Here is a 15,000-nt window from a genome sequence, read left to right as displayed (position 1 = left end):
GGGGGTGAGGAGGGGGAGACAGAAGGGGGTGAGGAGGGGTGAGGAGGGGGGAGACAGAAGGGGGTGAGGAGGGGGAGACAGAAGGGGGTGAGGAGTGTGAGACAGAAGGGGGTGAGGAGGGGGAGGCAGAAGGGGGTGAGGAGGGGTGAGGAGGGGGAGACAGAAGGGGGTGAGGAGGGGAGACAGAAGGGGGTGAGGAGGGGGAGGCAGAAGGGGGTGAGGAGGGGGAGACAGAAGGGGTGAGGAGGGTGAGGAGGGGGAACAGAAGGGGGTGAGGAGGGGGAGACAGAAGGGGGTGAGGAGGGGTGAGGAGGGGGAGACAGAAGGGGGTGGAGAGGGGTGAGGAGGGGGAGACAGAAGGGGGGTGAGGAGGGGGAGACAGAAGGGGGTGAGGAGGGGGAGACAGAAGGGGTGAGGAGGGGGAGGCAGAAGGGGGTGAGGAGGGGGAGACAGAAGGGGTGAGGAGGGGTGAGGAGGGGGAGACAGAAGGGGGTGAGGAGGGGAGACAGAGGGGGTGAGGAGGGTGAGGAGGGGGAGACGAAGGGGGTGGAGAGGGGTGAGGGAGGGGGAGACAGAAGGGGTGGAGAGGGGTGAGGAGGGAGGGGAGCAGAAGGGGGTGAGAGGGGGAACAGAAGGGGTGGAGAGGGGTGAGGAGGGGGAGACAAGAAGGGGGTGAGAGGGGAGACAGAAAGGGGTGGAGAGGGTGAGAGGGGGAGGCAGATGGGGTGGAGAGGGGTGAGGGAGGGAACAGAAGGGGGTGAGGGAGGGAGACAGAAGGGGTGAGGAGGGGTGAGAGGGAGGAGACAGAAGGGGGTGGAGAGGGGTGAGGAGGGGGAGGCGAAGGGGGTGAGGAGGGGTGAGGAGGGGGAGACAGAAAGGAGGGGGTGAGGGGTGAGGAGGGGAAGGCAGAAGGGGGTGAGGAGGGGGAGGCAGAAGGGGGTGAGGAGGGGTGAGGAGGGGGAGACAGAAGGGGGTGAGGAGGGGGAGACAGAGGGGGTGGAGAGAGGGTGAGGAGGGGGAGGCAAAGGGGGTGAGGAGGGGGGTGAGGAGGGGGAACGGCAGAAGAGGGGGTGAGGAGGGGGAGACAGAAGGGGTGAGGAGGGTGAGGAGGGGGGAGACAGAAGGGGTGAGGAGGGGGAGACAGAAGGGGGTGAGGAGGGGTGAGGAGGGGGAGGCAGAAGGGGTGGAGAGGGGTGAGGAGGGGAAACAGAAGGGGGTGGAGGGGGGTGAGGAGAGGGAGACAGAAGGGGTGGAGAGGGGTGAGGAGGGGGAGGCAGAAGGGGGTGAGGAGGAGTGAGGAGGGGGAGACAGAAGGAGGGGGTGAGGAGGGATGAGGAGGAGGAGACGGTAATGTAACCATGGTAACTGTGTGACGGTAATACTGTAGACCGCTAGCTGGCTGTTGTAAATGTAACCATGGTAACTGTGTGACGGTAATACTGTAGTCCGCTAGCTGGCTGTGTGAATGTAACCATGGTAATACTAGCTGGTCTATCTTCCTGTTATTAGCTATCATAGCAGGCCTACCAACAATATACCCTTATTCCTGAAGTGTGCACTCGTTGACTACATCCCAGACATTTAAAAAGCATTGGATTGGTGGAGGTACTTGTGGGAGTCTCCTATTTCTCATTCGAGTCCTTTCCTTTCAGATCACTGAAGGAAGGGAACAAGTGTACACTTTGTGAGGAAGGACAGATAGTGGGACCAGAGTGCAACATGCTAGTGGTACACTTTGTGAGGAAGGACAGATAGTGGGACCAGAGTGCAACATGCTAGTGTACCACTTTGTGAGGAAGGACAGATAGTGGGACCAGAGTGCAACATGCTAGTGTACACTTTGTGAGGAAGGACAGATAGTGGGACCAGAGTGCAACATGCTAGTGTACACTTTGTGAGGAAGGACAGATAGTGGGGACCAGAGTGCAACATGCTTAGTGTACACTTTGTGAGGAAGGAACAGATAGTGGGACCAGAGTGCAACATGCTAGTGTACACTTTGTGAGGAAGGACAGATAGTGGGACCAGAGTGCAACATGCTAGTGTACACTTTGTGAGGAAGGACAGATAGTGGGACCAGAGTGCAACATGCTAGTGTACACTTTGTGAGGAAGGACAGATAGTGGGACCAGAGTGCAACATGCTAGTGTACACTTTGTGAGGAAGGACAGATAGTGGGACCAGAGGGTGCAACATGCTAGTGTACACTTTGTGAGGAAGGACAGATAGTGGGACCAGAGTGCAACATGCTAGTGTACACTTTGTGAGGAAGGACAGATAGTGGGACCAGAGTGCAACATGCTAGTGTACACTTTGTGAGGAAGGACAGATAGTGGGACCAGAGTGCAACATGCTAGTGTACACTTTGTGAGGAAGGACAGATAGTGGGACCAGAGTGCAACATGCTAGCTGTGTGGCCTGGTAGGAAGGCTGTATTGTAGTGTAGTGGAGATTTAGTGTAGATGCTCTACATTGTAGTGATTAGTGACACTGTAGTGTAGTGGAGATGTAGTGGAGATGCTTCTACATTGTAGTGATTAGTGACACTGTAGTGTAGTGGAGATGCTCTACATTGTAGTGATTAGTGACACTGTAGTGTAGTGGAGATTCTCTACATTGTAGTGATTAGTGACACTGTAGTGTAGTGGAGATGCTCTACATTGTAGTGATTAGTGACACTGTAGTGTAGTGTAGATGCTCTACATTGTAGTGATTAGTGACACTGTAGTGTAGTGGAGATGTAGTGTAGATGCTCTACATTGTAGTGATTAGTGACACTGTAGTGTAGTGGAGATGCTCTACATTGTAGTGATTAGTGACACTGTAGTGTAGTGGAGATTCTCTACATTGGTAGTGATTAGTGACACTGTAGTGTAGTGGAGATGCTCTACATTGTAGTGATTAGTGACACTGTAGTGTAGTGGAGATGCTCTACATTGTAGTGATTAGTGACACTGTAGTGTAGTGGAGATGCTCTACATTGTAGTGATTAGTGACACTGTAGTGTAGTGTAGATGCTCTACATTGTAGTGATTAGCTGACACTGTAGTGTAGTGGAGATGTAGTGGATATGCTCTACATTGTAGTGATAGTGACACTGTAGTGTAGTGGAGATGCTCTACATTGTAGTGATTAGTGACACTGTAGTGTAGTGGAGATTCTCTACATTGTAGTGATTAGTGACACTGTAGTGTAAGTGGAGATGCTCTACATTGTAGTGATTAGTGACCACTGTAGTGTAGTGGAGATGCTCTACATTGTAGTGATTAGTGACACTGTAGTGTAGTGGAGATGCTCTACATTGTAGTGATTAGTGACACTGTAGTGTAGTGGAGATTCTCTACATTGTAGTGATTAGTGACACTGTAGTGTAGTGGAGATGTAGTGTAGATTCTCTACATTGTAGTGATTAGTGACACTGTAGTGTACCATTTTCCCTCAGGGAGCTGTATGGTCCAGGTACGCTGCTCTCCCCTCCTCCCTCTCTCCCTTTCTCATCCCTCTCTCCTCTCCTCCCTCTTTCCCTCAGGGAAAATGGTGTCCATTTAGTGGAGCTGTAATGGTCCAGGTACTGCTGCTCTCCTCTCCTCCCTCTTTCTCATATCCCTCTCCTCTCCTCTCCTCTCCTCTCCTCTCCTCTCCTCTCCTCTCCTCTCCTCTCCTCTCCTCTCCTCTCCTCTCCTCTCCTCTCCTCTCCTCTCCTCTCCTCTCCTCTCCTCTCCTCTCCTCTCCTCTCCTCTCCTCTCCTCTCCTCTCCTCTCCTCTCCTCTCTCCCCCTCTCCTCTCTCCCCTTTCTCATATCGCTCTCCTCTCCTCCTCTCCTCTCTCCTCCTCTCCTCTCTCCTCCTCTCCTCTCTCCTCTCTCCTCTTTCTCATATCTCTCTCCTCTCTCCTCTCCTCCCTCCTCTCTCCTCTCCCTCCTCTCTCCCCTTTCTCATCCCTGTCTCCTCTTCTCCTCTCATCCTTCTCTCCTCCTCTCCTCCCTTTCTCCTCACCTCCTCTCATCCCTCTCTCCTCCTCTCATCCCTCTCTCCTCTCCTCACTCTCATCCCTCACCTCCTCTCATGCCTCCCTCCTCTCCTCCTCTCCTCCCTCACCTCCTCTCATGCCTCCCTCCTCTCCTCCTCTCATCCCTCACCTCCTCTCATGCCTCCCTCCTCTCATCCCCTCTCCTCCTCTCCTCACTCTCTCCTCTCCTCCCTCTCTCCTGAATCAGAATGAGTGAGCTAACTGTAAGTGGCTCTGGATAAGAGCGTCTGCTAAATGACTAACATGTCAATGTAGAGAGACATGAAGAGAGTGTTGGATATTATGAGAGACGAGAGGAGAGTGTAGGATATGAAGAGAGACAAGAAGAGAGATGAGGAGAGTGTAGGATATGTAGAGAGACGAGAAGAGAGGGTAGGATATGTAGAGAGACAAGAAGAGAGGGTAGGATATGAAGAGAGACAAGAAGAGAGATGAGGAGAGTGTAGGATATGTAGAGAGACGAGAAGAGAGGGTAGGTTATGTAGAGAGACGAGAAGAGAGGGTAGGATATGAAGAGAGACAAGAAGAGAGGTGAGGAGAGTGTAGGATATGTAGAGAGACGAGAAGAGAGGGTAGGTTATGTAGAGAGACGAGAAGAGAGTGTAGGATATGAAGAGAGATGAGAAGAGAGTGTAGGATATGAAGAGAGATGAGAAGAGAGGGTAGGATTTTCAAGCAACAAGAGAAGAGGAAAGGAGAGAAGATGAGAGGAGAAGAGAAGATAAGGGATGAGCCGAGCAGAGGAATGGAGAGGGAGAGGAAAGAGGGAGGAGAAGAGAGGAAGGAAAGGAGCGGAAAGGAAAGGAGAGGGAAAGGAGAGGAAAGGAAAGGAGAGGAAAGAGGGAGGAGAGGAGAGAGAGGAGAGAGAGGAGAGGAGAGGAGAGGAGAGGAGAGGAGAGGAGAGGAGAGGAGAGGAGAGGAGAGGAGAGGAGAGGAGAGGAGAGGAGGAGAGGAGAGGAGAGGAGAGGAAGAGGAGAGGAAGGAGAGGAGAGGAGAGGAGAGGAGAGGAGGAGAGGAGAGGAGAGGAGAGGAGAGGAGAGGAGAGGAGAGGAGAGAAAGAAGAGGAGAGGAGAGGAAAGAGGGAGGAGAGGGGAAGAGGGAAGAGAGGAAAGGAGAGAAGAGGAAAGGAAAGGAGAGTAAAGGAGAGCAAAGGAAAGGAGAGTAGAGGAAAGGAGAGGAGAGGAGAGGAGAGGAGAGGAGAGGAGAGGAGAGGAGAGGAGAGGAGAGGAGAGGAGAGGAGAGGAGAGGAGAGGAGAGGAGAGGAGAGGAGAGGAGAGGAGAGGAGAGGAGAGGAGAGGAGAGGAGAGGAGAGGAGGGGAAAGGAAAGGAGAGGAGAGCAGAGGAAAGGAGAGGAGAGGAGAGCAGAGGAGAGGAGAGGAGAGGAGAGGAGAGGAGAGGAGAGGAGAGGAGAGGAGAGGAGAGGAGAGGAGAGGAGAGGAGAGGAGAGGAGAGGAGAGGAGAGGAGATGAAAGGAAAGGAGAGAAAAGGAGAGGAAAGGAAAGGAGAGGAGAGGAAAGGAAAGGAGAGGAGAGGAAAGGAAAGGAAAGGAGAGGAGAAGAAAGGAGAGAAAAGGAGAGGAGAGGAGAGGAAAGGAGAGAAAAGGAAAGGAGAGGAGAGGAGGGGAAAGGAAAGGAGAGGACCACAAACAGCGAGGTGTAGACAACACAGTGAAATGCTTACTTGCCAGTTCTCCTCTCTTGGACTTGGCTGAACAGAAGTGTAACAGTAGAGAAGACAGATGAAAAAACAGACAGAAATACATACAACCCTATTTACATACAGCCCTATTTACATATACCCTATTTACATACACCATATTTACATACAGCCCTATTTACATATACCCTATTTACATACAACCCTATTTACATATACCCTATTTACATACAGCCATATTTACATATACCCTATTTACATACAGCCCTATTTACATATACCCTAGTTAAATATACCATATTTACATATACCCTATTTACATACAGCCCTATTTACATATACCCTAGTTAAATATACCATATTTACATATACCCTAGTTAAATATACCATATTTACATATACCCTATTTACATACAGCCCTATTTACATATACCCTAGTTAAATATACCATATTTACATATACCATATTTACATACAACCCTATTTACATATACCCTAGTTAAATTTCCACATTTACATATACCCTATTTACATATAACCTGTTTTACATATACCCTATTTACATACAGCCCTATTTACATACAGCCCTATTTACATATACCCTATTTGCATATAACCCTATTTACATATACCCCTATTTACATACATCCCTATTTACATATACCCTATTTACATATAACCCTATTTACATATACCCTAGTTAAATATACCATATTTACAAATACCCTATTTACATATACCCTATTTACATACATCCCTATTTACATATACCCTATTTACATATACCCTATTTACATATACACTATTTACATATACCCTGTTTACCTATAACCCTATTTACATACAACCCTATTTACATATAACCCTATTTACAAATAACCCTATTTACAAATAACCCTATTTACATATAACCCTATATACAAATAACCCTATTTACAAATAACCCTATTTACATATAACCCTATTTGCATATACTCAAATGTACATATACCCTATTTACATATAACCGTATTTACATATACCCATATTTAAATATAACCCTATTTACATATGCACTAGTTACATATACCCCTATTTAAATATAACCCTATTTACATATAACCCTATTTACATATACATGTATTTACATATACATTAATAACCACATATACAGTATAGAAATACAGGACTGGTTGAGGGAGGAGAGGACAGTGATATAGAAGGGTTAAATATGGTAGAGAGAGGAGAGGAGATGAAAGGAGAGTAGAGGAAAGGGCAGGAGAGGAGGAGACCAGAGGAAAGGAAAGGAGAGGAGAGGAGAGGAGAAGAAAGCCGAGGAGAGGAGAGGAGAGCAGAAGAAAGCAGAGGAGAGGAGAGGAGAGTCCTACCATCTCCTATGATGGCCAGTATAGCCAGGTCCACCTGTCGTTTCCAGTGCGACCCTTTCTGCAGAGCGATGCCGTAGCCGGTGGTGGCGAAGATGTACCCGCTGCGATGGTGACCAGCTTACAGCCATCGTCTCTGCCAGCAGCGTAGTTCAACACAGCAGCATCATAGATGAAGGCATCCAGTTTACTGTAACAAAAGACACAGAGGAACTATAAACTCAGTTTACTGTAACAAAACACACAGAGGAACTATAAACTCAGTTTACTGTAACAAAAACACACAGAGGAACTATAAACTCAGTTTCCTGTAACAAAACACACAGAGTAACTATAAACTCAGTTTCCTGTAACAAAAACACACAGAGTAACTATAAACTCAGTTTCCTGTAACAAAAACACACAGAGGAACTATAAACTCAGTTTACTGTAACAAAAACACACAGAGGAACTATAAACTCAGTTTACTGTAACAAAACACACAGACAAAATTCCCACCGTGAAGCATGGAGGAGGAGGTGTGATAGTGTGGTGGGGCTTTGCTGGTGAGACTGTCTGTGATTTATTTATTTAGAATTCAAGGCACACTTAACCAGCATGGCTACCACAGCATTCTGCAGCGATACGCCATCTTGTCTGGTTTGCACTTAGTGGAACTATCATTTGTTTTTCAACAGGACAATGACCCAACACACCTCCAGTCTGTGTAAGGACTACTTGACTAAGAAGGAGAGTGATGGTGTGCTGCATCAGATGACCCGGTCTCCACAATCTCGCGACCTCAACCCAAATGAGTGTGGGGGTCAAGACGGTTGGAAAAGCATTCCAGGTGAAGCTGGTTGAGAGAATGCCAAGAGTGTGCAAAGCTGTCAACAAGGCAAAGGATGGCTACATTGAATAATTAAAACTTAGATTAATACTTTTTTTGTTACTACATGATTCCATACGTGTTATTTCATAGGTGTGTCCAAACTTTTGACTGGTACTGTAGGTTTCAGTGTGTTTCACTTCTTCTAGGGACTGTGTGTGTGTGTGTGTGTGTGTGTGTGTGTGTGTGTGTGTGTGTGTGTGTCCAGTAGGTTCACCTCTTCACGGTCGGAAACTACGAGAAATAAACAATTTAATTTAATTTCATAGTTTAAAAACATTCTACATTCTACATTCTACATTCTACATTCTACATTCCAGGCTCCAAATAACCATTGGAGCCTGGAACCCTAATGGACAAGGGATCTGAAAGACGGCAGAGAGCTGAGGAGATTCACATCGACCTTGCTGCACTCTCTGAAACTCCACTGGCTGGTGAAGAGCACCTGTAGGAGAGGAAAGGCAGATAGACCCTTTTCTTGAAAGGAAAGCTGGCTGGTGAACCAAAGGTCCCTGGACTGGGGATCGGCTATTAACAATGAACTCATCGGCCACTTCGACAAACGCCTTATGACCATCCGTTTGGTGCTTTGCAAACAATCTAATGACTCCAACCCTTTGACTCGCAGGATGAAGTTAAACAGAGTTTACTCCGCTACTTTGTAGCTAATCGTTCTGAAAGTAGTGGGTCGCGAGCCAAAAGTGGTCCCCGGGTAAATTGCGTACTACGTCACATATGTGTCAGATATATCCACCAGGTCATTGCACTCGCTCGCTCTGCCGTGTGTGCGTCTTTGCTAGCTGTCACTCAAATGGCAAGGGGCTGAAGCTCATTGAAACATACTGGAACATAATGAAGTCCGCCATCCTCAACACCTGCAATGACAACCTTGGCTATAAGACCAAAAAGAACCCCACGATTGTACGACCCAAAAGAACAAGGACCCCACCAACCGTAAGACCAAAAATAATGACAGCACCAACAGTAAGACCAAAAATAATGACAGCACCAACAGTAAGACCCAAAATAATGACCCCACCGACCGTAAGACCCAAAAGGACTGGTCTGACGAGAATGCCTCAGAAATTGAACAGCTCATTGACACCAAGCGGGGAACCTTTTGTGCCTGGAAAAATGATATCAACTGCAGGGCCAAAAGAGAAGCTCCCTCCACAGTGAGATGTCCAACGCCGGGAAATAAAAACCACATGGTGAACAGAACAGGTCCTGGAGATCCAGGAACTAAAAACCACATGGTGAACAGAACAGGTCCTGGAGATCCAGCAGCTGGCCGACTCCAGAGGCTTCTTCGATGCCACCAAGGCCGTGTACAGACCCAGTCACCGTGGCCTAACACATCCCTCACCACCAAGGCCGTGTACAGACCCAGTCACCGTGGCCTAACACATCCCTCACCACCAAGGCGGTGTACAGACCCAGTCACCGTGGCCTAACACATCCCTCACCACCAAGGCCGTGTACAGACCCAGTCACCGTGGCCTAACACATCCCTCACCATCAAGGCCGTGTACAGACCCAGTCACCGTGGCCTAACACATCCCTCACCACCAAGGCGGTGTACAGACCCAGTCACCGTGGCCTAACACATCCCTCACCACCAAGGCGGTGTACAGACCCAGTCACCGTGGCCTAACACATCCCTCACCACCAAGGCCGTGTACAGACCCAGTCACCGTGGCCTAACACATCCCTCACCATCAAGGCCGTGTACAGACCCAGTCACCGTGGCCTAACACATCCCTCACCACCAAGGCCGTGTACAGACCCAGTCACCGTGGCCTAACACATCCCTCACCACCAAGGCCCTGTACAGACCCAGTCACCGTGGCCTAACACATCCCTCACCACCAAGGCCGTGTACAGACCCAGTCACCGTGGCCTAACACATCCCTCACCATCAAGGCCGTGTACAGACCCAGTCACCGTGGCCTAACACATCCCTCACCACCAAGGCCGTGTACAGACCCAGTCACCGTGGCCTAACACATCCCTCACCACCAAGGCCCTGTACAGACCCAGTCACCGTGGCCTAACACATCCCTCACCACCAAGGCCGTGTACAGACCCAGTCACCGTGGCCTAACACATCCCTCACCACCAGGGCCGTGTACAGACCCAGTCACCGTGGCCTAACACATCCCTCACCACCAAGGCCCTGTACAGACCCAGACACCGTGGCCTAACACATCCCTCACCACCAAGGCCGTGTACAGACCCAGTCACCGTGGCCTAACACATCCCCTCACCATCAAGGCCGTGTACAGACCCAGTCACCGTGGCCTAAACCCCCTTCACTCCAAAGATGGGCAAAAGCTAATGAAGCGAATCAATCCCAGTGGAAAAAGCACTTCGAGGAGCTCCTCAACAGAAGCACAACAATTGATATTGACCACATCCCTCAGCGACCCACAAAGGAGGACATTGGAGAACCACCAAGCCTGCAGGACGACATGGAAGACCCACCTACCCTGCAGGAGGACATGCGAGACCCACCCAGCCTGTAGGAGGACAAGGGAGAACCACCTAACCTGCAGGAGGACATGGGAGACCCACCTAACCTGTAGGAGGACATGGGAGACCCACCTACCCTGCAGGAGGACATGGGAGAACCACCTAACCTGTAGGAGGACATGGGAGACCCACCTAACCTGCAGGAGGACAAGGGAGAACCACCTAACCTGTAGGAGGACAAGGGAGAACCACCTAACCTGTAGGAGGTGCAGATGCCATCCTTTAGAAGGGGAACAACAACGGCCAGATGAAATTCCAGCTGAAATCCTGAAGGAAGGCGGACCAGTGCTCCTACCACACATACATTCCCTGCTCCTGAAGATCCGGGATTAGGAGGAAATGCCTGCAGAACTCAGGGGTGCCCTAATTGGTTAAACTTCTTGACGCAGCCATCCCGTTAGCGGGATCATTTTCATCAACATCCACTGAATTGCAGAGTGCCAAATTCAAATTAAATTAGTAAAAATAAAACATTTTCATGAAATCAGAAGTGCAATATAGCAAAACACAGTTTAGCTTGTTGTTAATCCACCTGGCGTGTCAGATTTCAATAAAGCTTTTAGGCGAAAGCAAACCAAGCGTTGATGTAAGAACATCTCTCTCAGTAGACAAAATATTACAAACAGCTAGCAGCCAAGTAGATTGGTCACGAAAGTCAGAAAAGCAATAAATTAAATCGGTTACCTTTGATGATCTTCGGATGTTTGCACTCACGAGACTCCCAGTTACACAACAAATGTTCCTTTTGTTCCATAAAGATTATTTTTAGATCCAAAATACCTCCATTTGTTTGGCGCGTTATGTTCAGAAATCCACAGGCTCGAGCGGTCACGACATCGCAGATTCCAAATAGTATTATTATTATTATTGTTATTATTATTATTCCAAATAGTATCCGTAATGTCCACAGAAACATGTCAAACATTTTTTTATAATCAATCCTCGGGTTGTTTTTAAAATATAAAATATATAATCGATAATATATCAACCGGGACTGTAGCTTTTTCAATAGGAGCAGGAGAGAGGCGGCAGGGTAGCCTAGTGGTTAAAGTGTTGGACTAGTAACCGGAAGGTTGCAAGTTCAAACCCTCCGAGCTGACAAGGTACAAATCTGTCATTCTGCCCCTGAACAGGCAGTTAACCCACTGTTCCTAGGCCGTCATTGATAATAATAATTTGTTCTTAACTGACTTGCCTGGTTAAATAAAGGTAAAAAAAATATTTAAAAAAATGGCTGTCCTACTCTGTTGCGCAAGCAAAACTCTGCGAACACCCAGCTATGTTATCTTTCTCGCTCATTTTTCAAAATAAAAGCCTGAAACTATGTCTGAAGACTGTTGACACCTTGAGGAAGCCATAGGAAAAGGAATCTAGTTGATAACCCTTTAAATGGAGGCAAGGAATCCAATGGAACAGAGAGCTTTCAGGAAAAAACAGCACTTCCTGGTTTGATTTTCCTCAGGTTTTCACCTGCAATATCAGTTCTGTTATACTCACAGACACTATCTCTACAGTTTTGGAAACTTTAGAGTGTTTTCTATCCTAATCTGACAATTATATGCAGATTCTAGTTTCTGGGCCTGAGAAAGTTTCATATGGGTACGTTTTCTAGCCAAAAACAAAAATCCTATAGACACAAGGCCTTTATAGACACCAGGCCTTTATAGACACCAGGCCTTTATAGACACCAGGCCTTTATAGACACCATGCCTTTATAGACACCAGGCCTTTATAGACACCAGGCCTTTATAGACAACAGGCCTTTATAGACACCAGGCCTTCATAGACACCAGGCCTTTATAGACACCAGGCCTTTATAGACACCATGCCTTTATAGACACCAGTCCTTTATAGACACCAGGCCTTTATAGACACCAGGCCTTCATAGACACCAGGCCTTTATAGACACCATGCCTTCATATACACAAGGCCTTTATAGACACCAGGCCTTTATAGACACCAGGCCTTTATAGACACAAGGCCTTTATAGACACAAGGCCTTTATAGACACCAGGCCTTTATAGACACAAGGCCTTTATAGACACCAGGCCTTTATAGACACCAGGCCTTTATAGACACCAGGCCTTTATAGACGCCATGCCTTCATAGACACCAGGCCTTTATAGACACCAGACCTTTATAGACACCAGGCCTTTATAGACACCAGGCCTTTATAGACACCAGGCCTTTATAGACACCATGCCTTCATAGACACCAGGCCTTTATAGACACCAGACCTTCATAGACACCAGGCCTTTATAGACACCAGGCCTTTATAGACACCAGGCCTTTATAGACACCAGGCCTTCATAGCCTTTGACTCTGTGAACCATCGTGCCTCTGATTCTATCCTGACAAATTGACCATAACACCGGGACTGCTGCATGACGTCAGCTACAGTGCTCAGGAACAGTGGTGCTGAAACGGAACCCTTCAAGGTGGAAACACTGGAGTTTAAAACAGGGACAACATCCTGTTTTCAATTTTCATCGCTGTCATTCCTCCAACTCAAAGGTGGAAATCTGCCTCAGGGTGTCCGAAATCCTGTACTGAACAGATGGCTGACTCTTCAACCTGAACAGATTCAAAGGCCGAGAGCATAAAACCACCAACACTTCCATTGTGGAGCTTCAGTGATTCAGATGATGACGCCGTCATTGCCTACTGGGAAGAGGACCGTCAGATGATAACGCCGTCCCTAACCCACTGGGAAGAGGACCGTCAGATGATAACGCCGTCCCTGCCCACTGGGAAGAGGACCGTCAGATGATAACGATAAGGAAGAGGACCATCAGATGACAACGCCGTCACTATCCACTGGGAAGAGGACCGTCAGATGATAACGCCGTCACTACCCACTGGGAAGAGGACCGTCAGATGATAACGCCATCCCTGCCCACTGGGAAGAGGACCATCAGATGATAACGCCATCCCTGCCCACTGGGAAGAGGACCGTCAGATGATAACGCCGTCACTGCCCACTGGGAAGAGGACCGTCAGATGATAACGATAAGGAAGAGGACCGTCAGATGATAATGCTGTCACCGCCCACTGGGAAGAGGACCTTCAGTGCATCCTGGATTCTTCCACCAAACCAAAAATGTTCCTGGGTCTAGTCCTACACATAAAAATGACCCAAATCCTTCCATTTTTTGTCATTTAGCAGACGCTCTTATCCAGAGATATTTACAGTAGTGAAGGAATACAATTTTATATGTCTTTCATACTGGTCCCCGTGTGGGAATTGAACCGACAACCCTGGCATTTGCAAGTGTCACGCTCTACTAACTGAGCTACACGGGACTTCACCAACCACCACCTGACAAAAATAAACATCTCCAGCTGGGAGGACAACCTAAAGACTATCCCCTAAACACCATATAAACATCTCCAACTGGGAGGACAACCTAAAGACTATCCCCTAAACACCATATAAACATCTCCAGCTGGGAGGACAACCTAAAGACTATCCCCTAAACACCACATAAACATCTCCAGCTGGGAGGACAACCTAAAGACTATCCCCTAAACACCATATAAACATCTCCAACTGGGAGGACAACCTAAAGACTATCCCCTAAACACGATATAAACATCTCCAGCTGGGAGGACAACCTAAAGACTATCCCCTAAACACCACATAAACATCTCCAGCTGGGAGGACAACCTAAAGACTATCCCCTAAACACCACATAAACATCTCCAGCTGGGAGGACAACCTAAAGACTATCCCCTGAACACCACATAAACATCTCCAGCTGGGAGGACAACCTAAAGACTATCCCCTGAACACCACATAAACATCTCCAGCTGGGAGGACAACCTAAAGACTATCCCCTAAACACCACATAAACATCTCCAACTGGGAGGACAACCTAAAGACTATACCCTAAACACAACATAAACACCACATAAACATCTCCAGCTGGGAGGACAACCTAAAGACTATCCCTAAACACCACATAAACATCTCCAGCTGGGAGGACAACCTAAAGACTATCCCCTAAACACCATATAAACATCTCCAGCTAGGAGGACAACCTAAAGACTATCCCCTAAACACAACATAAACATCTCCAGCTGGGAGGACAACCTAAAGACTATCCCCTAAACACCACATAAACATCTCCAGCTGGGAGGACAACCTAAAGACTATCCCCTAAACACCACATAAACATATCCAGCTGGGAGGACAACCTAAAGACTATCCCTGACACCACATAACATCTCCAGCTGGGAGGACAACCTAAAGACTATCCCCTAAACACCATATAAACATCTCCAACTGGGAGGACAACCTAAAGACTATCCCCTAACACCATATAAACATCTCCAGCTGGGAGGACAACCTAAAGACTATCCCCTAAACACCACATAACATCTCCAGCTGGGAGGACAACCTAAAGACTATCCCCTAAACACCATATAAACATCTCCAACTGGGAGGACAACCTAAAGACTATCCCCTAAACACGATATAAACATCTCCAGCTGGGAGGACAACCTAAAGACTATCCCCTAAACACCACATAAACATCTCCAGCTGGGAGG

The 15,000-nt window shown here is 47.9% G+C and overlaps 1 protein-coding gene across 1 annotated transcript in view; it reads right to left on the bottom strand.

Annotated features, from left to right (window-relative positions):
- The window catches only part of LOC116373007 (glutamate receptor ionotropic, NMDA 2A-like), a gene marked incomplete at its 3' end in the record, with an annotated part of 191,890 nt that overhangs the window by 2,264 nt on the left and 174,626 nt on the right, over positions 1–15,000 (bottom strand). Inside the window, 2 exon segments of the mRNA XM_031821629.1 lie at positions 7,053–7,157; positions 7,160–7,239. Of these exon segments, the coding sequence (XP_031677489.1) occupies positions 7,053–7,157; positions 7,160–7,239 (185 nt within the window).

The sequence above is a fragment of the Oncorhynchus kisutch genome, unplaced genomic scaffold (assembly GCF_002021735.2).
Source record: "Oncorhynchus kisutch isolate 150728-3 unplaced genomic scaffold, Okis_V2 scaffold4002, whole genome shotgun sequence".
NCBI classification, from domain to species: domain Eukaryota; kingdom Metazoa; phylum Chordata; class Actinopteri; order Salmoniformes; family Salmonidae; genus Oncorhynchus; species Oncorhynchus kisutch.
This window is presented reverse-complemented; position numbering and strand designations above follow the sequence as displayed.